The sequence below is a fragment of the Meriones unguiculatus genome, chromosome 12 (genome assembly GCF_030254825.1).
Source record: "Meriones unguiculatus strain TT.TT164.6M chromosome 12, Bangor_MerUng_6.1, whole genome shotgun sequence".
Classification (NCBI taxonomy): domain Eukaryota; kingdom Metazoa; phylum Chordata; class Mammalia; order Rodentia; family Muridae; genus Meriones; species Meriones unguiculatus.
This window is the reverse complement of record NC_083360.1, coordinates 2935351-2962840: the sequence shown is the minus strand read 5'-3', so window position 1 is coordinate 2962840 and position 27490 is coordinate 2935351. Positions and strand designations below refer to the sequence as shown.

General features: G+C 37.7%; 1 protein-coding gene across 4 annotated transcripts in view; it reads right to left on the bottom strand.

The window, feature by feature from the left end:
* Positions 1-27490, bottom strand: part of Arap2 (ArfGAP with RhoGAP domain, ankyrin repeat and PH domain 2) — a 208289-nt gene that overhangs the window by 4684 nt on the left and 176115 nt on the right. For all 4 annotated transcript variants that reach the window (XM_060365295.1, XM_021658054.2, XM_021658056.2 and 1 more), the window contains 5 exons: positions 24954-25082; positions 14515-14642; positions 8307-8389; positions 7321-7356; positions 5387-5450 (listed from right to left, as the gene is read on the bottom strand). In XM_060365295.1, coding sequence (XP_060221278.1) covers positions 5387-5450; positions 7321-7356; positions 8307-8389; positions 14515-14642; positions 24954-25082 — 440 coding nt within the window. The remainder of the gene's footprint in view (positions 1-5386; positions 5451-7320; positions 7357-8306; positions 8390-14514; positions 14643-24953; positions 25083-27490) is intronic.

The window sequence follows — 27490 nt, the reverse complement described above, 5'->3', positions numbered from 1 at the left end:
TAATGCACTTGTCTATATTTTCTAGCCTCTGTAATAAAAGTAACTAAACATTTATTTCCTGCCTATATCAAAGGTGATTTTAAATGTGAAAATAACTTGATTTTATATACTACAAATTGACCTAAGGCATGGCTATCTAAAAAATTAGCCTTATTTTATGACCCTTTGAAAAATGTTACTTTTTCTTCTAATTGAATTTAAAAGAAATGTTACCCTTTTACACAAACATTTATAGTGAAAATCATTCTATAACAGAGAGAGTGGAACATTTATCCTCAAATTACTGACTGTGAATTCTAGCTCACCATTCCATCATAGTCATGCCAAGAGAAAACTTCATTTCATGGTGAATTAATAAATTCTCTTCCTTATAATTATCCTCAAGAAATACACTTTTCCTTCTGTTACATTTGCTTCTACAAAGGCCTGGACCTGATTATAATGTCCTCTTTTCTGTGCTGTCCGTGAATTGATGGATTAAAGATACATAGGATTGTTGTGTATTAGATTCATTTCACTTTAAAGTTTTCCTTAAACTTATAGTGATTAGCAAACATTGCCACAGGACAACTGGTCTCCTCACTATTTACATACTATTTTTCACTTTCTCCTCCACCCTGACACTTTAAGCAACTTTTACTGCCTCACAAGTGCTAAACTCACTGATTTAATCATAAAATGATCATTAATCTCTTGGATATAGAACTTTTCATTGTAAGATATACTAATTCCCCTACATCCACAGCCATGTAACCAAGTTTTTCTTTTCTTTGTAGTCAACAATTGTTCTGGTTGTAAGTAGCCTTTCTCCATTATATCTTTAATTGCCCAGCAGGCCAAGATATAACTGCTCTATAACCTATCATCTGAGGAAAAAAATGTACAACCCTCTGTGATGTATATGACTTTGAACAATTATGAACAACAGTACTTCCATGACTGGCCTTGGCCAGCATGACTCTCTGTTACCACACGAGAAAAAAATGCATACTATCTAATCGTAAAGTCAAACCGATTGAAACCATCAAATCTCTGTGGGCCTGACATCTCTAACTAAGGACACTGTTCACAACCTCGTTATCTCTACCTGTGTTTTCTCTGTCATTCCTCCCCAAATCTTCTATCTGTTTCCTTCAAGTCTGCTTGACCTCCCAAATGTGGAACAACCTAGGGTTTAATGGACAGTTTCCGTTTCTCTCTGTCTCTGTTGGTTGGTTTTAGCATACCATCCACGTCCACAGCGCCCAAATGCCCACTGTCCTCACACACGCTGCAGCCTCACACTTTCACCTGGATTTTTAACCTGCTTTGCAGCTCAGCATGTTCCCTTCAAAACTCACAGGTGTCTCAACTTCCACTTGGTCCAAATGAAACTTGGCTTCCTTCTACATCTCAGATAATACTCTATATAATCAGCAATTATCTATGTTCTAAAACTTGGGGTTCTTAATTTTGAATTAAAGAAAGAAGAAAACTGAAAACCAGGTTATCAGCAAGAGGCACATCTATTCCTGGGTTACACTCAAGTTTTTTTTTAAATAATTTTTATTTTTTTAATACTAATCACAGGTTATTTACTTGTATCCCAGCCGTAGCCCCCTCCCTCATTCCCTCCCAATCTCACCTTCCCTCTCTCATCTACTCCCCGCCCCTTTCCAAGTCCACTGATAGGGGAGGTCCTCCTTCCCTTCCATCTGACCCTACCTTATCAGGTATCTTCAGGACTGGCTGTAAAGTCCTCCTCTGTGGCCCAGAAAGGCTGCTCCTACCTCGGGTGGGGGGGAGGTCAAACAGCCAGCCATTAAGTTCATGTCAGAAATAGTCCTTGTTCCCTTTACTAGGATACCCACTTGGATACTGAGCTACCATGGGCTACATCCGAGCAGGGGTTCGAGGACCAAATATATCAGGGCACAGGGGTCTTCTATGAGAGTGTTTTGCCACCCTCAAGTTTTATATGAAGTGTTAAAATTGCACTTACTTAAAAATATGAACCTATTATAAAATCATTACTCCAAATGTGGCAAAATTTCTGAAATTATTGAAAATGGAAACAATGAAATATTCAGACTGCAAAGGATAATAAAATTACAACTTACTCATTTTGTACTTAAAGACTGAGCTATTCTGACTCACTGTGATGTACTCAGTGAAAACAGGGTAGTGAGAGCTTACTGTGTACACAGAGCAGGAACATGCCAATGTGTAAGCATGGTATCTTTTACACAGTATTTATTTTTTAATACAAAGCATGACATCTCAGAAAACAAAAAAAATTTTGCTTTACATATATGCTTCAGAAAGAAATTCAACTGAAAATGAAAAAAAAAATGAAGCCTACTTCAACAGGAAGAAATAAAAGCCTTGTTCCAAACAAACATAAAATTAGGGTTCTTCAGCCGAGTCAGGCCACAGAGGAGGACATGGCAGCCAGGCCTGAGAGACCTTATAGGCTAGGGTCAGAGGGAGGGGAGGAAGACTAGGGGAGGGGCATGGGAGGAGATGAGGGAGGGGGCTACGGCTGGGATACAAAGCAAATAAATTGTAATTAATAAAAATAAATAAATTATTCTTAGGAGAGAAGTGGGAAATAGTAAGATCTGGAGAGGACAGGAACTTCACAAGGAGAGCAACAGAACCAAAAAATCTGAGCACAGGGGTCTTTCCTGAGACTGATACTCCAACCAAGGACTATGCATGGAGATAACCTAAGACCTCTACACAGATGTAGCCCATGGCAGTTCAGTATCCAAGTGGGTTCCATTGTAATAGGAACATGGACTGTCTCTGACATGAACTGATTGTCCTGCTCTTTAATTACCTCCCGCTGAGGGGGAAGCAGCATTACCAGGCCACAGAAGAAGACAACACAGCCACTCCTGATGAGACCTAATTGACTAGGATCAGAAGGAAGGAAAAGAAGACCTCCCCTATCAGTCGACTTGGGGAGGGTCATGCATGCAGAGGGTGGAGGAAGGGAGGGATTGGGATGGGAGGAGGGAGGGAACCACAGGGGGGAATACAAAGTGAATAAAGTGTAATTAATAAAGAATTAAAAAATATCAAAAAAATCTAAAATAAATTTGCATTGTTAACTGTAAAATTTGTTAATAAATGTATAGGTATATAACAAAAATAAATAAATTAGGGTTCTTCTTAGATTTCCACTACTTCTTTCAAACTAAATTCTTCATGAATTAAAAAAAAAACACACACACACTTTTATTTTATATCAAACATTCCTCAGTCCTGATGTTCTGCACAGTCTCCACACCAGCCTCGCAGACACCTCCTCCACACAGCTGCTCTTCCACTTCCAGCTCTGACTCTCTACAGCTGTCTCAAAATGGTTTTTCCAACTAAAAATAATGCAGTTATATCCTTGTTTTAAGCTCCCCTATTTTGCCTCTGTGAGAGCTTTAGGACACTTGTGAAATGAAGGGCCTGTGGTGACACCTCCAGTCTTGGAGCTGTCAGTCCCAAGTATGGGATGACACTTCCAATGCCCAGAACACCCAACTCTTCATTTTACAGAGATCTCAGTTCACCTCTTACTTTTTCAGAAATCCACTCCCTGATAACTACTCTCAACCTGTGCCCTCCTGTATCTCATTTATAGGACCTCCTCTCCAAATTCATTACATTGGCTTCATTTCACCACACTTTCCGTTTCAGATCTCATCCAAGTGCTTATTTTAGTTACCGTTTTCATATTCTGGAAAAACTATGTACATATTTTGGAAAGCACAATAGGCTTCATGAGGCAGATACACACATGAGCCAAAAAAGAAAGAGTCATTCTTACTGAATTTACATTTTAGCAGAAAAGGCACGAAGGAAACAAGTAGTTACACATATGTTTTTAATTGGTGCTACAATGGAGAAGGACTATTCATTCCTTGACTGTCAACACCAAGGTCTACTGACTCCAATTATGAAAACAAAAACATCAGTTTAATTGTGCTGTAAACAGATAATGTAACAGCTTTTGACTGTATGCTTCCAACTTTAAACAAAATAACTTCACATTTAGAGTTTTGGTTTTTAAGTATAGTATGAATAGCTGACTTTTCAAAATTAAGAAAAGATGCAAAAATTAAGAATATATCCCACAAGGTCCAAATATATCTGAGCACAGGGGTCTTCTATGAGACTGTTTATCCAACCAAGGACCATGCATGGATATAACATACAACCCCTGTTGAGACATAGCCCATGGTAGCTCAGGATCCAAGCGGGTTCCCTAGTAAGGGGGACAGGAATTGTTTCTGACATGAACTCATGACCTTCCCCTCCCCACTGAGGGAGGAGCAGCCTTGCTAGGCCACAGCTAAGAACATTGCAACCATCCTGAAGATACCTGATAAGCTAGGGCCAGATGGAAGGAGAGGAGGACACCCCCTCTCAGTGGACTGGGAAGGGGGCAGGGAGGAGATGAGGGAGGGAGGGGAGGAATGGGAGGGAAAAAAGGAGAGGGCCACAGCTGGGATACAAGTGAATGTATAAAATTATTTATAAATAAAAATTATATTAATATATAAAAAAGAATACATCCTTTTTCCCCCCTAAAAATGCATAACAAAGCAGTAAATAGGTGACAAGGTAGAATCTTTATTAATCCCTGGAAAATGTAATAAATTAAATCATAGAGAAATACTTTTCAAAAGCAGTAAGAACTAGACTTGGAAGTGAGTTAACTTTTTCATTGTAAGAGACATGAAATGATCTGAACAGTAATAGTGACAACTTATTCATTAGCCATGAATTCCCATGCTCTGTGAGAAGTAGTACTTCTGAGCCAGCTGGAAAGGGCAGAGAAAGGAAGCAGTTCGATCGACTGGAAACGGTAGCCCTCTGTCACAGCTCTCCTTCAAGCGGAGTGTGAAGCTGAGTGCGGGTCTTGGTGCACTGAGAGCAGTGCCCAATTTTAATGAACAGTTCTGTGCAAACCCAGTTCTGCTGTGCATCATAGGGACACAAAACCTGGTGCTTAGGAAGTATTTACCTTACAATAGGTATCCAAGAAATGCCGTTTCCCATCCTCGCTTCTGCAGTGACAGAGGAGGAAGGATGGGAGGAAAAGGCAAAGTGTGTGTTTATGTATGAAGAGCTTCCTTCCACTGCAGAGCAGTGAGCACTCAGTCCAGGCTACCACCTGAACCAGCACATCCATCCTGGGTGGGGAGCAGGAACAAGAAGGCTGGACAGTCACAATAGCCTCAAAGGCCAACGGAAAATTTAGATGTTTGTATATGCAAAAACTCATGCAAGTCAAAGTGTGTCAACTGCGTGCATTAAAAACAAAACTTCAGTGAAAATAACAAGCACCAGCATTTCCTTCAAACGAAACTTAGAGTAGATCAGATGGCCGTAAGAGATATCATACCTGGGCAATGAAGATGCAGGCCATCCACACCATCTGCGATTGCAAGCTGTCACAACACAGGTGCCTAAAAATCAAGGTTTATATAATAAATACTTAGACAACTGCTCTTCCATACTGTGGTTAATAACTGAATAGTCAGAATTATCTCTGGGGGTGCAGTGGTGCATGCCTGTAATCCCAGCACTCGGGGAGGCTGAGGCAGGCAGATATCTGTGAGTTCGAGGCCAGCCTGGTCTACAAGGGAGTCCAGGACAGTCAGGGCTGCACAGAGAAACCCTGTATTGAAAAGCAAACAAACAAACAAAAAATAATTATGTCTGAACTCTTCCAAACTTCTGGTTTTAGTCTGAAATCAAACTCAGACTAAGTCAGTAGGAGCGGTTTCAGTCTTCTGGGAAGCAAACATCAAATTGCCTTGCTGCACAAGATCAGCAATATTCTGGAAAAGCAAAGTCAGTGTCATTTGGTATCTTCAGGCACATGGCCATAAAACATCTTTCCTCCAGACACTCTGAGTGGAACATATGTGTGCATTCATGAAGCAGCAGTTTTTTATTTTATTTTTTTTTAAGGCTTAGACATGGTCTCGTCAGACAAATATCACTATGTGTCTCTTGGCATTCCCTCAATAATATTTTACTAAAACCCTAAATAAAGCAGCTTGTGCTCTCAAGCCTTGTGCAGTACGTTAGTGAAGCTGGCTATGCAAACAAATGCACAGTAAGAGAGACCAAGAGCATCCGATGAAAAACCCAGCAGATGTAGGTACTACAAGTCCAGAGGGCTTGAGAAGAAGCTGCTTTCTGAAGGGGCAGATTTTGTACCTGCTGTTAGGATGAAATAATGGACATGCCAATAAAATTATACTCAGAACTATATTATATTATATTCCTGAACTTATAAATAATAAGTAAAAACACAATTTACATGGAGAAAAAAAAAACAGGAAAATGGCATTTCTAAAACTTGTTTTGTTTTTCATTAGTCTTGCTAAGACACTGTCATTTTTCATCTCCAGGCAAATGTGAAACTATCTTATGTATACAAAAAATAAATGTAAAGTAATTAATAATGATTGTAGGAGAGGGTATCTACCAAGGCTATGGTTTGAAGGAATGACACCTGATTTTGCTGGTTCATCAGGAAGTGGATGGAAGCTGGGAGGAAGGGAGCAGCCCATATGATTAAAGGTGAATCATGTGTAACTCACAGGTACAAGAAGCAGCAAACCAAAGTCTGATGCCTATTCTCCCCTTAAGTACAAAAGAAAAACTAGGAAGAAATGAGGCTGATGAAGGCCAAAATCCCACAAGATTTTCTGTACCGAATTCACAGAAGGGGTTTTAAGCAGGAGAGAAAGTGGTCACTGGAGAAAAGACCGTGGTGCTTGAGAACGGAGTAGAAAACAAAAGCAGTCAGGAGTTTAAGTAAGAGGCAGAGAGACTCTCCATAAACCAGGCAGATCAAGAAGCACAGGCCCCAAGGGTTGGGGTGAAGAAGGGACGAGGAAATATCTAACCTAATATAACTTGGGGACTGGCTGGACAGGAGGCCAGTGAGGACCAGGCTTTCAGAGCATTCTGGGAGACAGGCAGGAGAAGGGAGTCAATGGAAAACATGTTTGAAAACAGGATATGTGTTGTTTTTTTCAAGTGTCAACTTAGGTATATTAAAAAATAAATAAACAAAAAACCCTTAATTTTGCTGATTCATTTCCTAAAAGCTGGATGCCACAGGCATCTACTATCTATGGAAGAAATCAGATATAGTTTCTGGAAAGAGACATTGGCAAGGATGTAAGATTATAATTAACCAAACTTAATTCAAGTTTATTTCCTTTTTCTTGCCTATAGTTCTGCCTATGACATGATGTCATTATTTCCTCAAAACTGTAAATATTATATAAAATAAAAAGGCTACCGTTACTAACTTACCAGTGATGTTTTTCCGAATATGCGGTCAATCCCCAACTGTATCACACAGAGAAACACAAAAAAGTTAAACACAGTCCTACCATGCTCCTACGTCATGACGTGACACAGCTAGAAAAGGCCCCTAACGGAACCCACCCAATAAAGGCACCACATGTTTGAGCCTGTGAAAATTAATCACTAGTGTTTTTCTTTGATATACTAATAAACCTTGTGCTATCATAAATAGCCGGTCACAGGTATTTTAAATAGCAACACATAACGGATGAAGATACTAATGAATAATATCTATGAAATGGCTAAAATCAGGCGTATATATGTGTGCATGTGTTACGTGTGTATACATCTTCAGCTTAAAATTAAATACAGAAGCAAAAATAAGAAAATTTTCATTAATGGAATCTGAGAGTCACAGGTCATTAAAGAGTTTTCTGGAATATTGTAATAAAATTACTAATCTAATCAGAGTGAGTGTGATAACCAATTATGATATAAATAAAATGCTGGGTTCACCAAGTATTAAAAAGACACATAATGTTTAAGAGGGTCCATGTTCTTAGAGATATTCATCCAAATTTGTCTCAGCAAATAAAAAGCAATTGGCAAAGCCAGGATCAAAATACACCAGGCATCAGAAAGTTGAAGAGCAGGTTTGATTTCTTGTGTTTATTTAGTGACCTTGGAAACCAGACACTGTCAAGGAATGGGAGGCCAAGGAACCACATCCTAGAATTTGTTGAAGTCTCTCAAGGATGTCTCAAGACATCCAGGGCAGAGAGCAGTTACTAAGGATCTTGACCTTCGCTCCATGGGAATATTATCCCTCTCATATACTCATAAAGCCACTCAATCTACCCCAGGACCACAGGCACAGATGAAGGACTTCAAGATTTACAGGTTTTACACAATACCACTTAGTGCTAAGCCCTTCAACAGACAATTCTTCCCCTTCCTTCTCCCCCTAGACAACCCTTTCCTTTGAGACTTACCTGGTTGGGGGCTTCATTTTCTTTTTCACACCAAGATAAAACTTCATCAAACTGAGAGGAAACATTTTGTCATGTTTGCTGCTCTGTAAGGGAAGAAAATTTAACCTGTAATTAAGTAGATTTTTAATTTCCTTAACATTGTAGAATAGTAATAACTGCATTCAGAATTCTTTTTTTTTGTCCCATGTGTATGATTATACTACAAGTTTTGGCAAATAAAGACTTCCTTGATTATAACATGAGCAAATAAATAAATTGAAGTAGAAAATGTATAATATAGAATAGAATAATGTATAACATAGAATATAGGGTCTAGCTGTCGGATTGGTTTAGGTCAGATTTTATCACGGAATGAAAGAGAATTTTACACATTATGGATTTTTACAGCGAGGGAAAACAGTCCATGTGCATGCAAGGACACAGATTAAACTACAAGTAGTTACACCGAGGAAAATTGTCAGGGAGAACTTGTTTAAAAACATTATAAAAGGCATTTGTGCTTATTCTGGATCATTTACATGTTCCCCAACCCCTTTGAATATATATGTATCTGTGCTTAAGTAAGTAGCCAATACATGTTAAAAGTTGCTTGCAGAAGAGGAGTGGGAATGATAAGAGCCAGAGGCAGGGATGACTAAAGGAAACAGAAGCTTCCATCTCCAACAACGTATATCCATGTCTTATGTATTTATATTAGCATTTAATATATTAATGTGGAAATCTGGTGTCTTTTGAATAGAATTTGAATTGAATTGAAGTTGAAATTGAATTGAATTTAAAGTTGAATTGAAATTTGACTTAATTTTGTTCTGTTATAAAGTCAAAAACTATTTTTTGAGAAAGTGCTCATGTGGCCTCAAACTCTAAACTCACTATGTGCAGAGCATGGCCTTGATCCCTCTGCTCCCATTTCTCAAGGGCTAGAATTACAGAAATGTACCACAATACCAGGCTCACGCATTCTTAACTTTCGGCTAATTCAAGATATTCCCATACAGTTGACAGAAACCTGTTTTCACGGTCTTGTGAATTTTGATGGCTGCTACTTTAAAATATTTAATTATTTTATTATCCTGAAATATTCTAAGTTTTAATATAAGTGAAAATTTAAATATTTTTCTTGACAACTAGTTTGCTCCAATTTATTTAACAAATATCTATAGCTAATAATTCTTATGATATAGTTTTAAAAATTAAGTCTGGATTAACGATTCTTTTACTGGACTCCATAGAATCATTCTTCCATGTTCACTTTTATATTCCGTTGTATTACCTAAAGATTTTCTGATGTATTACATATTCTTTTCATTTATTACAATTTATTCACTTTGCATCCCAGCTGTACACCTCTCCCTCATCCCCTCCCAACCCCATCCTACTCCCTCTTCTCCTCCTATGCACCCCCCCCCATCCACTGAGAGGGGAGGTCCTCCTCCCCTTCATCAGACTCCCATCCTATAAGGTTTCATCAGGACTGTCTGCATTGTCCTCCTCTGTGGCCTGGCAAGGCTGCTCCCCCGTCAGGGGGAGGTGGTCAAAGAGCCAGCCACTGAGTTCATGTCAGAGACAGTCCCTGTTCCCATTACTAGGGAACCCACTTGGATACTGAGCTGCCATGGGCTACATCTGTGCAGGGGTTCTAGGCTATATCCATGAATGGTCCTTGGTTGGAGTGTTAGTCTCAGAAAAGACCCCTGTGCCCAGATATTTTGATTCTGTTCCTCTCCTTGTGGTACTGCATATTCTTAATGGTTGGAAAAATATTTCATGACTTTTTTATTTTATCTATTTGACTTTGAGGTAAACTATTATTTTCATAGAGTTCTAAAAAATAACTGAGAATTATAATACAGTTAGAAACCAATATCAGTAAGGTTAAATCAATTTTTATCAGTGAAGGTCTATACTTTCCTTCAGATTTGCTTCTATTTATTGTTAAGGACATTTTCTCTTCTAAGAACAACTGAAAAATGATTTTGATATTGACCTTATGACTCGCTAACTTCTTGAATTTTAAGGAGCAAACATTTAAAAAGGAATGTCTTTTGTGTGATCAGGAGGTATGGCCATGAGGTACCTCTCTGTAGGCTCTGCCCAGGAAGATGTAATATTGTAATATTGTAATATTGGAATAAAATTACTAATCTAATCAGATTAGTAATTTGATTCAGCCTACATGCTGTAAGGTGGCTGTCACTTACGTCAGAGGATGTTACAACTGAGGACAACATCCCCCTCAACAGTGCAGGAGGTTAATCCCTGCCACACAGCACCAGACTTGGCTACAGAGCAGAATGAAAGGCAGCAAGGCCAATAGTCGGTGAAGGCGGCCATTTGCATGCCTTAGAACCAGTGTTTTCAAAGCAAAGACTCATGACCAAACCTTTGGCAGAGTAGAGGGAATCATAAGAAAGAAGGGGAGTTAGTCTGATGGGGAAAGGATAGGAGCTCCACAAGGACCAAATATATCTGGGCACAGGGTCTTTTCTGAGACTGACATTCAACCAAGGACCATGTATGGATATAACCTAGAACCTCCACTCAGATGTAGCCTGTGGTAGCTCAGTAACCAATTGGTTTCCCAAAGTGAGGGGAACAGGGACTATTTCTAACAGGAACTCAATGACTGGCTCTTTGGTCTCCCCACCCCCGAAGGGAGGAGCAGTCCTGTTAGGCCACAGAGGAGGGCTTTGCAGCCAGTCCTGAAGATACCTGATAAAACAGGATCAGATGAAGGGGAGGAGGTCCCCCCTATCAGTGGACTTGGAAAGGGGCACGGTGGAGATGAGGGAGGGAGGGAGGGACTGGGAGGGAATGAGGGATCGGGACACGGCTGGGATACAGAGTTAATAAAATGTAACTGATAAAAAAAATTAAAAAAAAAAAAAGAACCTATCCAGGACATTGGTAGGTCCAAGACTGCTTGTATCTTCAAAGTCTTTCTTGTAGGTGTTACAGAGCATAAAGAAATTCCTCACGGCCCTCCTGCCACTGAAGGTTATCACTTTACACCACACTAAAGTCATAACTGGCAACTCAGCAGCTAGGAAGATAAGTCTCTCATATGTTTCCATGTTCAAACTGAGCATCCATTACAGGGAACTGCAAAGGTCCCAGTGGAAAGTTCCAGAAAAGTAAATCTGAGTTGGCAAAATACCTCTCCCCCTTCTCTGGTATGTCTTATTTCTAGTGAATGTCTTCAAAAGTTCAACAAACTATACTTTTATGAAATTTACAACGTGTTGCTTGAGTTACTAAATTTCAAAGTAAAGTTATTAACTAAGTCAATTAAGTAAGTGAACTTCAAATTATTCCTGGGGCTAAAAGGAGTTTGCTTATTAGTTCATGCAACTGTTAAGAATACCTCTCCCACCCTCACACTCATTTGCTATTTTCACACCATTAAGAGTGTAATGGTAATATTCTTTTAAACCTCTCACCTTTTATGTAAATCAGGTCTGAACATATTTTAATTAACATTTTCTGTGCAGGGAAAACCTGTGAAAACAAAATCTATCTTCCCTTGTGTATTACTCTAATTTGTTGTTAATGAACATTCATAAATTATTTCTAATTAACAGTTGCTTTAAATATATTTCTCAGTTTATAGTTTCTACTTCCTCCTCAGGAAATAATTTTCTAAATGTAGACAGGGCACATATGTCAGTAAAACTGTCCCAGAGCTGAATCTTTGTATTTAGTAACTGGACTGTAATTCTTCAACTGTGGTCCCAATGATCTGAAATCTTGGGTGCTCATGAGACAGTGCAGACATGCCTACGTGTCTGTCTGTCTCCCATGTGAGTGCCCAGCACCCACCTACCACAGATGAAGGCATACAATGCCCTGGGACTGGAGAAAGAGATGATTGTGAATGCAGTCTGGGTGCTGGCAATCAAACCTTGGTCCTCTGTAGGAGGTCATTGCTAATAAGCCCTGTATAGCCACATTTAAACATTCTTGGTACTATATGGATGAAATGGTCCTACTATCTTCAAATAAATTGTCAGCCAAAATATGAGGCTAAAGTGATATTAATGTATTGTCCTGAGGCAGTCCTTTCACACACCCTTTGAAACCTGACATCTGGAAATGGATTTTGTCTTTATTGCTTATTGGTTATATATGGTCTCTGGCCAATTATGTAAAGTCTTTGTGGCTTTTCATGACACATGAAAAATTGAATAGCAAAAGTCCCGATTCCAAGGAGCTTTTAGAAAGATGGCGTGAAGCTCGCCAATGCCACACATTCTGCTCTCATACAAGAGTCATACTATTGTTATTTGGGGATACTGTGGCCACACTGCAGTTCTTTCCACTCCTGAAAAGAGTTGTTTTTACAGACTTCCATTGCTGTACAGTAAAAAGAGTAGGGGACTTGACTGGACTAAAATATGCAACTTGATTTTTAAAGCCCCTAGTGTGACATACAACTGAAAACACAACCCTGCACCAACACATTACAAGTATAGAAGATTAATGAGCAAGTACCCGAGAACAAGAAAAGGTTAACCGGGCTATGCTGTACAGTGTTAAAACAATCAAGTGTAAAGGCTAGCTTTGATTTTCACAGATATAAATCTAAGTTTCATGAACCTTAAAATCCATTCATATAACTCGAATCATGTAGGAAAGTGCCTTATTTCAAAAAAAAATTAGTTTTCCTCTGTAGAGAGAACAGAATCGCAACACCAAACAGCAATGGTGTGACACTTTTGGGTGTGTCAGGTGGAACTGGGAGGCAGAGAATCTTCTCCCCAGACACTGCTCTGTCTGTGACCTGGGAACTCTATGTCTGTTTTTCTCCCCCGGTCAAGCAAACCCTTGAAAAGTACTTTAACTATAGATTGAACAGAATGGTGACACATGGTTGGCTACTGACTGCTGTGCTTCTTCTGTTCACCCATGTCGTGACATGCACTAGAAATCTTATCAGTAGTCTTCAATATATGCAGACATTATTCTCCTAGTTATGGGCACTTCTGTGAATGAAGCTGCCAACCAACAGCTTCATTTATAACCTTTGCAAGTGCTCAGGGGTTATTACTGGCAGATGTATGAATAACTCTATGAAAGAGTCCTACATAATATTAGGATATTTCCCTTCCTCCAACTGTTCATAAACACTCCAGTCCAAGCTGGAGTTGCCGCTCATGATTTTCATGAAAACAAACAGTCTGTAAAATTGTATACCGATATTTTAGCATTAACTTTATGATAACTAATGATGGTGGACACATTTGGTTTGTGGCTCATGAGTCCTTTCTATAGCTTCCTTCATGCAGCATCTGCTCAATCCTTTGATCAAGTGTTTTCTGAGATGACTCTCTTGTTGATTTAGAATGGCTTGCAATATCCTAGATGAGTCATTTGTTTTTTCAGATATAGTTATTTTTAATATATTTATTCATTCTGCAACTTACCTATCCTATTCTTAGGGGTGTCTGTATAAGTAGATTTTGATAATAACATAAGTTCACAAATATTTCACATTTCAAAAGAACTTCTTACACATATTCTATTTAAATATGAATATATTCAGTTTATAAAACTCACACTAAAATCATCATATTCTTAAGAGGAGCAGAGATGTTCAGTTACTTATTCATAACACTCAGCAGAGGTGAGCATTTCTTATGCCAAATTCAGCATTTTATAGCTGCATCAGTTACCTAACTCCCCACTTTCTAAAGCTCTGGTTCTTATTGCTACTTCACATTCTTTAATAAAACTCAACACTTCCGGGGAATAATCTATAGAAGCCAGTAAATACGATTTGTTCAAATGTATAAGGAAGATGTTAGCTTTTGTTACAGATTTTGGGTTTTGTCTTTTTAACACCACTCTTCACTAAATCTCAATTACCTCACAAAAAGCTTCTTTTTTTTTTTTTTTTGCCTTTAAACATGACATGCTCTCTATTGGCTACGAGGCTGATGTATATGATAGTTTATGTTAACACGCTGAAAGTCTCTTTGGTGATGAAGCAATTTTCTTTCAAACAACAACATCAAAACCTGAGGTTCATAGAGAGGCCACAGGAAATTCTAGGCGAAGTTACTGAATGATTGGGGTAGATACTGCAGGTAGTCACTGGCTAAATGCAAGCCTGATTCTGAGAAAGAGGATGGTGACTAGTGTCAGAGGAAGATAAGAATATCCACACAAAATAGTAATTCCCATGCCCCAATCCCGCCTATCCAGTTACCTTTGGATCCTTGTAAATAAAGAGATGTCCATCTCGTAAAACAACGTATCGGTCTTGAAACTTATTCCCAGACAGTATTTTAGATGGTTCCTCTTTGAGCTTCAAGGCACCTTCTTTGATGCTTTTCTCTGTAAAACAGAACACAACTTCTGGAAAATTGGGTTCATTTTCACTGATTGGGAACACAGTATAAACCATCTGTATTTTGCAATCTTAAAGATTTATTTTTATTTACGTGTGTGTGTGCATGCCTGTGTGAGCCTGCGTGAGCATGTGTCTGCTTGAATGTGTGCAGTATTAGTGTGGGTGTCCGTGGAGGCCAGCAGTGGGCATTAAAGTGGAGCTACAGTTACAGATGGCTACCAACTGCCCACTGTGGTGCTAGGAAATGAATCAGAGAGTAGTAAGTGTTCTTAACCATTGAGCCATCTCTCCAGATCAAAATAGGTAAAATGCCATTATTCCTTTCTGAAATGTCAGACATATTTATTGATTGTGGGGTCATGGATGTAGATGGAGGTCAGGGGAAACTTGTAGAGTCAGTTCTAGAGATCAACTCAGACCGTCAGCCTTGGTGGTAAGAGCCTTTACTTCCCAAGCCACTGCGGTAGCCTCAAGATCATATTTCTAAACATTGGTTAGATGTTGAAAGATCATATTTTGGACACATGATATTAAATAAAATTACTAATAAAACAGTAAATCCACGTGTTCAAAGTCTTTTTAGTGTGGCTCTCTAGCAGTCTATCATCCCTATATTCCTTCCTAGCACAATGACGCTTTATATCCCTCAATCACTTCAGAGCACTACAGTCTGGAATGACATCAGTGATCAGGGCAGCCACAACCCCCAGTGGACACTCATTCAGTTTTCATTGGGTTCTATTTACCTAATCAGAAGTAGGGTTTTACATATAATGTGGTCCAGGATATATCTATATATACAAAGCATGATGCTATGTAAATTTCTAAGTATAGAGAGCATGAAAAAGTGAGAAATGGTATCATGTGCAAATCTACTTTCAATTGGGAAAGAGTAGCTATTTCAGAGAATTACTCTAATGGAGGAAATTGCTAGGCGATCAGCTTGGGGAAATCATCGAACTCACCTTTGTTAGGGGAACAGGTCGAGGAGTGAAAGCACTCTCTAAAGCACTAAATCTCCCAGAGAGTGATGCAGAGCACACACAAGCAGGCGCTACTTCATTTAATATCTGTTTTCCTCTAATCAAATTCCAACACCCTAATAGCTTTCCTGCCATTCATGCGTGGCTACCTGCAGCTTAGTGAAACTCGTTTAGTGACCTCTTGAGATACAAACAAACAAACAAACAAACAAACAAACAAAACCAAATGCTTTTCTCTAATTCTATCAGTTAGGAAAACTATTAGGGAGCAAAGGTGGAAAAGCCAGAGCACAGCTTCTTCCCTGAAGGCAGAGTTCAATGCTCACTGTTGCAAAAACAAAAACAAATTCGTGCACATAAAAAAATAAAAATAAAACAGTAGATAATATACTCATGGCAAACAGACATATCATGAAAATGGGTCTTCTTTCTCTCAAACACAGATTTACAAATCCTTTGATTTATGTTTTTATATAAAAATACTAACTCCCAAATGGTACTCCCTAACACTAATAAAATAGTCTCTGTATGGAGGGGTAGGATTAGTAAGGAGAGAGAAAGTAATTATGATAATTTATAGATTGTATCTGAGCCTAAAAAACCTAGTGTCAGATTTACTGTTGATTTCAGGGCTGTAAAAGTTAAAGACAGATAAGGAGGTAGGCTGGAGTAGAAGTCTTTATTCTAATGCTTGCTCCTCCACTTACTAGCAGGTCTTCATACTCTAGTCTCTCCATAGATAAAGCCTAGTAACTACTAGTGCCTAACTCTGAAACTCAGTAGGAGGACTAAATGAAATGTTACATACAGGAATTTAATTCTCAAATGTAGGTGGAGAAAGGGAAGGATGGAAAGAATGTAGCCCACTATTATGCAGGTCTAGGACACACAGTCTCATACATATGATCCTATATGTGACACACAGACCTATTCCTTACAACAGGGAGGTAAGAAACACGTTGGTATAGTCCCAGTTTTACTGGGTTATCCATTTTTGAGCAATCAGTTTACTAATGGTCTACATATGTCTCTGTTCTTGTTTGACAAAGACTGTTTCCTCGAGTCTGGACATAATTTAAAACAAACAAACAAACAAACAAACAAATCCTTTGCTGAAGCTTCCCTGAAAGACACAACCGGCAGAACCTATGAGTGATCCCCAGTGGAATGTGAGTCATGGCCAAGTCAAAGAGCCAACATTTGCAGGCTAATATCCAAAACACCTTCCAACTTCAAAATTACTCATTTCCCTTTGTTGCATATCAGTTGTACAGTACACGTCTAATTGTTAAGATGTAGAGAAATTGGACTTAGTGATCTATTCCATTTATCGTGTTAACATTCCTTCTAAGTGCATTTTAAACATAGTTATATAAGTACGGGACAGCTGACCTGGAATAGTACCCAAATGATGAAATATGTTCGTATTTCTCACTCCGTCCCCTTCATTTTTCATTAACCAGTGTGGATTTATTTAGCACCAGAAATGAGAAAAAGGGCTTTTTTTTTCTCCCTTAATTCTATACTGGATAATTTTAAAATTAAGCCTACTTTATAAAAATATTTTGATATTACAGAAAACAAACTATTTTTACAATACTAAATATCACCCTGGTTTGAATTTTTTTTGACACATGGTCTCAACTGTTCCAGGGAGTTCTCAAACCTATAATTCTCTGCACAAGTCTTAAAGACTTAAAACTACAGACACTTGCTTTCATGCCTAGAATCTATTCTCCTACCTGTTACTTGTTTGGAAATGGTATCATTCTATAATTAGATTATAAACAGCTAAATTATGAATAAAAGAATACTGGGATATGACTGGCTAGGCTATTTGTACCAAAGAGATTTCCTCAATCTACACTATCAGTGATAACTGCAGAAAGAAAAAAAAGTTTTTCTATGCTGTGCTTCTCATTACACAGAATCATAGTAAATTGTTTCCAAAATATATCTAGCATGTCAAGTGATGTATTTTTTAATATGAAATCAGGGCATAGCTTTCAACACACTCAATAAACATGAAGGTATAAATACTCCTTTAGAATTCTGAAAGTGAGTTAATTTTGTATCCAGCCAATTTGCTGAAAGTGTTTATCAGCTGAAGGGGTTCTCTGGTTGAATTTTTGGGGTCACTCATGTATATTATCATATCATCTGCAAATAGTGATACTTTGACTTCTTCCTTTCCAATTTGTATCCCCTTGATCTCCTTCAGTTGCCTTATTGCTCTAGCAAGGACTTCACATACAATGTTGAAGAGATATGGAAAGAGCAGGCAGCCTTGCCTTGTCCCTGATTTCAGTGGGATTGATTTGAGTTTCTTTCCATAAGTGTTATTATTATATTGCACCTCCTATGAGTCTCAATCAGCTTAAAAAATAAATGTAATGTTATCAAACCCATAAATGTGAAAGTTGTGGCTTACCATGGTTATCTGAGAAGTTAAAAAAAAAAATCATACAACTAGATTTTAGTTATGTTAGTCTCTAACATAGAAGTCTATTTTCTGTATGGAAACAAGAGTGAATGAAGAATGACATTTCCCTGACTGGAAGATAACCCACTTGAGAGGGACGTCAACAGTGATGTGGTGGGACTCATCTTTGCTCTTGAAAGCACCACATTAACGTTTTGGCTCACAACAGTCATTCACTGCACTTTGTATTTGTAGTCTTATACAAAATATATTTTGGACATTGAGATTTTTTTCTTCTCTCTGGGTAAAGATGATGCTTAACAGTTCTTTAAATTTCCTACTGTAGAGTCCTGCACAAAACAAAAAAGCTAATAAAGCTTACCAATTTGTTTTCTTCCTACAGAATTTGTCTATTGGAAAATATCTGTATATCCACAGTCGACAGTGACTACCAAGGACCGTTATCAAACACTTTCAAGGTAGTATTTTCCCTGGAAGTGGTTTAGGTTGAAACTCTAAACTTGTATATATATGTGAATTTAGGAAGACTCTTTGGAGAGTGGAATACTAATAATTTAAACTAGATTATAACTTATAGTTCCATTTTTGCTGTGATTTTCTTAAGCCTATTAACAGTAAAGGTCTAAAGTGTTCTAGCATGACTTGGCCAAAAGCTGCTACGTTTGGACTGCTGAATTCTAACACGGATTGAATCTAAAGGCATCTGTCAAATACAACAATATAAATCTATAAATACACATAGATTTGCATTTGAGCTACATTTTACATTGTTTAAAGCATTTCTTTTCTATTCATATAATTAAGATTTGATTCTTATGAGTGAAATTTTATAGGAGTAATTTAAAAATAATTTGTATTAAAATATACAAATTCAACAATATAAAATTTATATTGATTCAACAATATAATTTTTTTATTCTGGAAGCTTACATAAGGCTGAATTTAAACTTGTGATGGAGAAGCAGAAACTTAGAATGAATAAAGTGGAAGAAAAGACATTCTTCGAATAATAGCTATGATGAAGTATATACATAGAGGCTTAAATAAAGTTTCTCTCTTTATCTCAAATGTTTCAACTTTTAATCCTTAAGGGAGAAATTAAACCAGAGGGCTATTATTATCTTTCTTTTCAAGTTAATTAACTCATAACAATAATGCCCATGATACTAAATGATTCTCAGGAATGAAATGCTGCTCTTGAACAAACACAGGTTGACTTTTACGTAGTGACAAGAAATATTTACTCCATGTACTTGCATAAAAGTAAACCACATTATCTCATTATCTTAAATGAATGAGCAGTAATAAAATGCTGTACGATTCTAAAATCTATTCCTACTTATTATTTAAATAATTTTTATTATTTATATTAATCACAGGTTATTTACTTTGTATCCTAGCCATAGACCCTTCCCTCATTCCCTCCCAATCCCATCCTCCCTCCCTCATATCATCCCTGCCCCTTTCCAAGTCCACTGATAGAGGAGGTCCTCCTCTCCTTCCATTTGATCATAGCTTGATGACTGCATTCTAAATATCTTGGGCAAAGTAGGACAACTTAGGAAACTAAAATCTTTAAAATAGAGCAAACATTGTACAATAAAGTTCTAAAGTTGGGAAGTGAAAGATTTCAAGCAGATTCATATGCTTACTCCAGAAAATGAGAAAAAAAATCACAAAAATCAATAAAATTCAAGGCAAACACACACATCTACAAACGAATGACAAATACTAAACAGGCAGACAGTGACAATGATATCTAAGACCAGATACTTAGGGAAGAAGAGACACTTAGCAAATGACATTTTAGTGAAACTCCTGAAACTTGCTAGAGATTGAAGCCAGGGTCTCACACTTGCTGAACATGGTCTGTGACAACTTGTTTCATTAAGATGCTGAAACAGCAGATATCTGTTACTCAGGGAAAGAAAATGTGGTTATATCTACTTAATCTTGTGCTCAAAGAACTGATATCTACTTGATCACTAAGCATTTTTAAAATCTTAAGAATGAGAAAAAGATCTTTAATGTCTCTTCTTAGTGCTTTTAAGAATGATTTCCTTGTTAAATGAAAGACTTCTTCCAATAAATTGTCAGTGAAACCACACTGTCTTTGCTTACATTATTTTTCTTTATATTCAAATTGTAGGCTGCAGTGAATATCACAAATGGCATAATAATTCTAGGATAGGAAGTCACTCTGGTTTAAGAGACATTTGGCAACACAGAGTCGGAGGAGACTGAATACCTAAGATATCCCAAATCTATCACAAAATATAAGAAAGTCAAGGTTACTTAAAGACATATTCATTAGTGTAAATTGTTATTTAAGAAACTGACTTGTTAAAAATTCTATAGCAAATTTAAAAAGCCAATTCCAATTTGTAATGCATGTAAACATAACTGGAACAAAAGAGGTTATTTTGCTTTAACAATCCAAGTATCAATGAAACTCTTTTAAAACATTAATGGGAAAATTCATGGAATAGAGAGTAAAATGTTTTAAGCAGTTTGTTATTCCTATTTGGGGACCAGCTGACAGCTACTAACAGAAAGTCCTTCAATCAAAACATTTACTTATGGTATTTCTCTAGCAGCTCATTCACTTGTGGGATATATATTAATTCCTGAAAGATTAAATGCACAGCTACAAATATACTTGCACATGAATTAAGGGCAATCGCAATTTAGAAGTAGGATTTCTTTTTCCACACTTGAAACATGAATGCAGGAAATAATGGGCTAACATTGTATTTTGAAAGAATGCTTCACCCAATTGTCTGAAAAAAATAATGAATTAATTAATGAAAACATAGCTACTGGGCTACAGGTTAACTACTGAACTGTCATTTATATCCTCTGGCAGAGGGAAAATCTATTTTCTCAAATGTAATGATACTGAGTATACCAACCACTCCTGGGCAGGCCTTACATTCAGAAGTAATTGGCCAATATGTAACAGAGTCCACAGCTTTTTGTTTGTTTTGTGTTTGTGTGTGTGTGTCTGCCTGTGTGTTCTTTTATTTGGTTACAGTTTGGAGGGTTTTTTTCTGGGGGGGGGGGTGTTTTATTTTCTTTTCTGGTGTTTGTATTGGTTTTTTGTTTGCTTTTTGGGAAAGAACATATAGTTCGGTGGGTAGGAAACGAGAGAGGACCGGAAGGACTTAGGGAAGGGGAAGAATCAGATCAAAAACATTACAAAAATTAAAAAATCATTTAATGCCACCTTAGAAATGCTTTCTTTCCTCTGCTAGAGTTCTGCAATGATTAAAGAGGGATGTTTACAGAGACATAGACACAGCACTGACTCAAGCCTATCAAGAAGATACAATGAAGCACTGGGGCGCTGTGGTGGTACCCTTTGCTACCTGCTACAAAAGCAGGTCACACACGAAAAGTTTCTCACATTTCTCTCAGTCAACTAAATCTGTACCGTCCTGATTTTCTGTACATTTGAACAATCATGGAAGGGTATTCCTGCTTGGGAAACTCCATCCCATTGTGCACACAAAACCTTGCTTCCTATCCTAACTTTTAAATCCTTGTAGTCTTATAACCACATGGTCGAAATAACGGTAATCAATCAACAGCTAAGATATTACATGTAAACTTTAAACAACCAGAAATACAGATAATTAGACAACATTGGAAGAATATTATCACTGAAAGGATAACAGTGAATGTAAGAAAAACTTTATTTCTATTTAAAAGAGGAAGTGATCAGATATCTGTCACGATATAAAAAATAGATAGTTCATAAAGAAAAGTAATTTTTCTTTGATACTTAAATTTGAGGGCAGCAGAACTGGAATAAAATCCATGGCCTTACGAATTCCTGGAGGTATTTAATGCTAGATCTACAAAGCTAGCTTAAGCGTTCCCTAACATATTTTCTTTACTTTTATGAAGAATAACAGACAAACAGCTAAAAGATACTCCAGAGATGGTCTAGGTTGACACCAGTGTCATTTAATCTAGAAAATAAATTATACAGACCTGCTCTGTCCTTTTTAGCCTCATTAGAAGAATCCAGAAACTAAATAGCACAATCTCCTCACATTCCCTCATATTGCGACTCTCTTGTAGACCTAAAGACATCCTGAAGTTCAGGGGTTGAGATCTGTGACATGGATGCTTGCTGCATCCATACGATCAGGTATGAGAACAACGAGAGCTCAAAGAAACATGCATGCAGCAAAGAGATTTAAAGGAAGATGAATGTTGCAGAAAGCTAAGTTTATTTAGAGGAATGAAAATAAAGAATGCATTTGATAAAAGAATAATTTGCAATAGAATAAAGCAAAAAGACGGTGCTATAAAATGAGAAACTATTGTATTAAACATTGGTGAAATTAAGAACTCAATGACTGATGAGGATTTAAGAGTCTGCAATCACTGCAGCCAGTCTTGAAGATACCTGAAAAACTAGAATCAGATGGAAGGAGATGAGGACCTCCCCTAGCAGTGGACTTAGAAAGGAACAGAGAGGAGATGAGGGAGGGTGGGGTTGGGAGGGAATGAGGAAGGGGGCTACAGCTGGGATACAAAGTAAATAACCTGTGATTAATATTAAAACATAAAAATTAATTTTAAAAAAGTCTGCAATCAAACTAAGCTCATCTACAAGATTTTTCCCACCACCAACCCTTCTAGTTTCAATTTTTAAGACTCTTAAACAGTAGATCAATTTGTTGTCAAAAAATAGTATTTACTAACTGCGGAATGTGGGACAAGTTACTTTCTCTAATTTCCACTTGTAAAATGAAAATTGACCCAGACTTCTTTGAAAGGCCCAAGGTAAGAACCTAGTACTATTATGATGTTAATTGGACACAGGAATAAATTACACTTAAGTTCTTGTCTTTATGTGCATAGATCAGTGCAGCTCTGAAGTCTCATCAAAGGAGCTTCTTTTTGCAGTAGATGCCAATTAATAGAGATTGTCAACAGGTCACTGTGCAGAGAGTAAGACATTGTGGAGCGTGTAGTTCCAAATGAGACTCCTATCCCACACTCCCTCCTTTCCAGGCTCAGGGATCAGTAGCAGCATGGAACCGAAAGGCTGTAAGCAAAACAGTATTTCCTGGACATGACAATGAATTTGCACACAGAGACTCATGGTTAAGACTGCATGCTCAGACTTGCACAAGATCAAACCAGACAAAAATTCATGTGTGGATAAGGGAGGAGTTCATGAAGCCCCACCTCTGTCTAAGGAGCTATTGGCAATTCATGGCTGTTGAGAGAGAGTCGGTTTTCTTCAGGCTGCCTATGAGGTAGCAGATGCTCCCACGTCTACATATATACGAGCAGCACTAAGCGGTATTAATAGACAGAGGGTGGGGGGAAGAGGGAGAGATGAGTGGATGGAAGGAATAAGAGAGGGGGAGAGAAATGAGGGTGCTTGTTTATGGCTTCAGAAGGTTTGTTAGTCCATTACATTATAATGACAGGGACGTTGCTGGACAAAGTACTTGAGAGTAACATTTTCAAATGTAGGCAGCAGGCAGAGAGAAAGAGAAGTGGTGTGGTATTTTGAATAGAGATAGAACTCATAGACTCAAGTGTATGAATGTTTGTCCAGCAGGGAGTGGCACTATTAGGAGGTGTGGCCTTATCGGAAAAAGCATCAATGTGGGGGTGGGCTTTGAAGTGCCCTATGCTTAGGCTCTGCCCAGTGTGGAATCACAGTCTCCTCCTGGCTTCCTGTGGCTCAAGATGCAGAATTCTAGGCTCCTCCAGAACCATGTCTGCCTGCATGCTGCCATGCTTCCTGCCATGATGATGATGGAGTGAACCTCCAAAACCATAAGCCAGCCCCAATGAAATGTTTGCCTTTGTAAGAGTTGCCTTGGTCATGGTGTCTCTTCACAGCAATGAAATCCTCTAAGACACTTGGCCCTGGAATTTTGAAACCTCAAAGCCTACTCTCAGTGACACACCTCTGCAACAAGGCCAATCATCTGAATCCTTTCCAAACAGTTCACCAGCTGGGACCAAGCATTCAAACATATTCTTACTCAAACCACCATAAGTGGTAAACGAGTAAGAGGAGAGACTAAAGGGGAGGAAATAGTAGATGGACTTGAGCCAAACATATTACTATTCATGTTTAAATAGTAAATAAAATATTTTCAAAACTGTAAATGAACTCTGGTGTCTCTAGTGCTTAGTTAATTGTAAATGAATAATAAGTAATAATGACTATTATTGACATTACTTATCAAAGTAACAGAAGATTTTATATTAGCAGACATGAATGCTTAGTTCTGAGGACTGCTGAGAATAAGCCCAGCTGAAAGGCTGTGTGAAGTTGTCAATGGATGACAACGCAAGAGAGGAAAAGTTTCAAAATCAAGCTTTTAATCTCATCCATGTTGAGAGATCATTGTCCATGGATTTTTGTGCTAGCTGACTTCTTGTTGAACTTTGTAGCGTGTTTCCGTTCTTTCAAGTTAAACGAGGTATCCTTGCATTTGTGATTATTTGATTTCTAATGTTATCAAAATAATAGCGAGGCTTATACCACACATGCAGTCTCAGAGGCCAGAGAGCGTGAGATTCTCATGAGCAGAAATGTCAACATTATTAAAGACGACTCGCCATGCTATAAAATCTGGAATGGAACATGCATAAGCATAAACTACCCCTGGGAACACAGGCACTCTCTCCAGAACACCAACATGGCGCATCAGACGGGCCAGCCGCCACCACAGTGCTACACACTGAACTGTACAACACTATGGATCAGATTCTGCATTTGGCTATTCCTTCCTCTTCATTTCCAGACACCACTTGTGCCTTTAATAACCACTCTCCAGCCACTTGAACCTTTAGACACCTCTGCAAAGTGACAGGGGCATACCTACCTCTGCAGTGTTTAATTGTGTCAATGGTCAAGAACCTCTTCACCACGAGATAAGCAGAACCAGGTTCAGCTAATGAACTCCACTGAAGCACCTGTTCCAACACATTCTCTGTGTAGTGAAGAGGACGCTCTGCAAACAGAAATCCAAGTTACTGCAACAAATGTAGAAATGCATTTAATAATGACAGGTTTTAAAACAGCCCGTGCAAACATACGCGTGCAACTGTGTTATCATTTTCACTAAACTGTAATAGTGCTAGAATTGCAAACAGGAGACCCACGGGCGACACACTCAGCTAACTTACTATATAAGTTAATCTATGCAAATAGCTTTTAAAATTAAGAAGTACAATATCATTAACTACAATGACCATGTGTCCTAGTCTGTTTTTAATTTAGATAAAATTCCTATTAGCATATGCATCTAAATAACTATAAAAGGCCTAGTAGATTAATCTTTTCCAATATTAATAGATACAAATCAATCCTTTCTTTATTTCAATAAGATTACAATCTTATAATTTCTAGTCAATAACAGTGAATAATTTACAGGTAGTACTTTTATCATGAATAAATATCAAATCATAAAATATGGTTGCAGAGAAGACCTGACAATAATAAATGCTAGTACACAATGTACATTTAACTATTAGCAGAAATATATGAACCTTGTGTGACATTATACATCCACTCTATATAAGAAGCCACAAATGAGCAATTAAATGATGTCTTAAACTAATCTCTTTGCAGACTCTTAGTCTGTCTGTCTCTCTCTCTCTATCGCTTTATAAAACATTTTCAACAACAAAGAAATAATTCATAGGAAAAGTCTCTTTAAGGATTAAAATATGTCAACGCATTGATAAAGATATATACAAAAAAGCATATTCTGGGGATATGCAAAGTTTTTCATAGTGGACTAGAAGTGAATACAGAAGCAGGTAGACCAGAAGTTGTAATGTTAAGATGTCACTTCTCCTTTAAGCTCCGAAGCTGTGTAATAGCCAGTTGTTTCGGTCCCCAAATGTACAGCACTCACCACCCTGGAATATGTTTGTAGTTAGAATACAAATGCTAGCAACTAACAAGGAAAGTCCTGTCAGAGGCACTCCTCTGTGACTTACCCTACTTAAACCTGATGACAGAATCACGAGGACTATGCAACAAATACGTCACCTCCTGCTAGCTATGACTATATTATTTAAGAAGACAGAAGCCATCCATAAGCCCAGGTCATCAAAAGGGAGGTTAACATTTTGTCTTCCTATCCATTACACAGAAATGCAATTCTTCCTTCTGTGCCCACTAGAGCAGACTTTCTTGTTATCACAATGGCTAGTCACCATGCATCATAAGGATGCTCATGCATACACTACAGTACTGACTACACAGCAGAGTCTTAGGAACTATCCCAGGTCTGAAGTCTATCATGAGTTTATTGCACAGCCCATAGGTTAGTAGAATATATTTGTTAAGATTAAAAAAATCTGTCTTTGTAAAACCAGACAAAGGGTGAGAAAGAGAGGACTGAGTTATATTATTTTTACTTCTTTCAACTACTTCCTAAAAAAATGTAAAGATCAAAATTAATAAGTAATTTTCTAAGTCATAATTCAATTAATGATTAAAGAGATGAACTCACAAATCCTTATATAGTTGGAATTATACACATCCAAATATGAAACTAATCACAGTAAGTAGTACCCTTTCCACACTTGATGTCTGAATCACATGCAGGCTGTGGGTACTGATCCTGTGAGCTGTCTTTTCCAGAATAACCGCTGTGTCAGATACTGCATCTGTCTGTCTATCGCTCATCACTCATATCCTTACGATGATGTTCATCATTACCCATTAAGCTTCCTACTTTACATGAAAAAAATTTCACAGAACTTCTAACTTTTTCCTAGTATTATGAAAAGTTAATATAAGAACCAGAGACTTGGTTCCTAACCCTACTGGCCTTTAAGCCCTGATATTTTAAATTCAATTCTTAGGTGTATCATGATTAATTATGTAAGTGTCCCTATGATGGTTTTTCATATATAATTTTTGGGAGGAAAAGGAGAAGAAAGATATATTATTTGTTTCCCAAAGAAGCCAATGTGAGGGAAAAGAAAACAAACAAACAAACAAAACAGTTTGTCTTCTTCCTTTCACTTTCTTATCCTTTGGGGGAGGATGGTAAAGAAATAACAACAATAGTTTTAACATTACAAGCAAAGAAAATGATGAATGAGCAGTGGGTGAGGCAAGGCAGGTGTGACACTGGTACTAGACTAGGAAAAGTGTTATGGTACAGAAAAGGAGATTCCAATTGTCAGAAGACTTGTACTAGAGAGGGTCTCTATTACACTCATAAGCAGCGTTCATGCTGATGGAGCTGAGCTGACTGTACTGAAATGTGTTACAGCAGATACAGAGGCTTGTTAATGAAGAGATAATTAATTCTTGTCACAAAATTTAAGTGTATTTTTTTTTTCTGATCAGGATCACGACATGAAATGATTAAGGAGGATGAAAACCTTGCAGACCCAA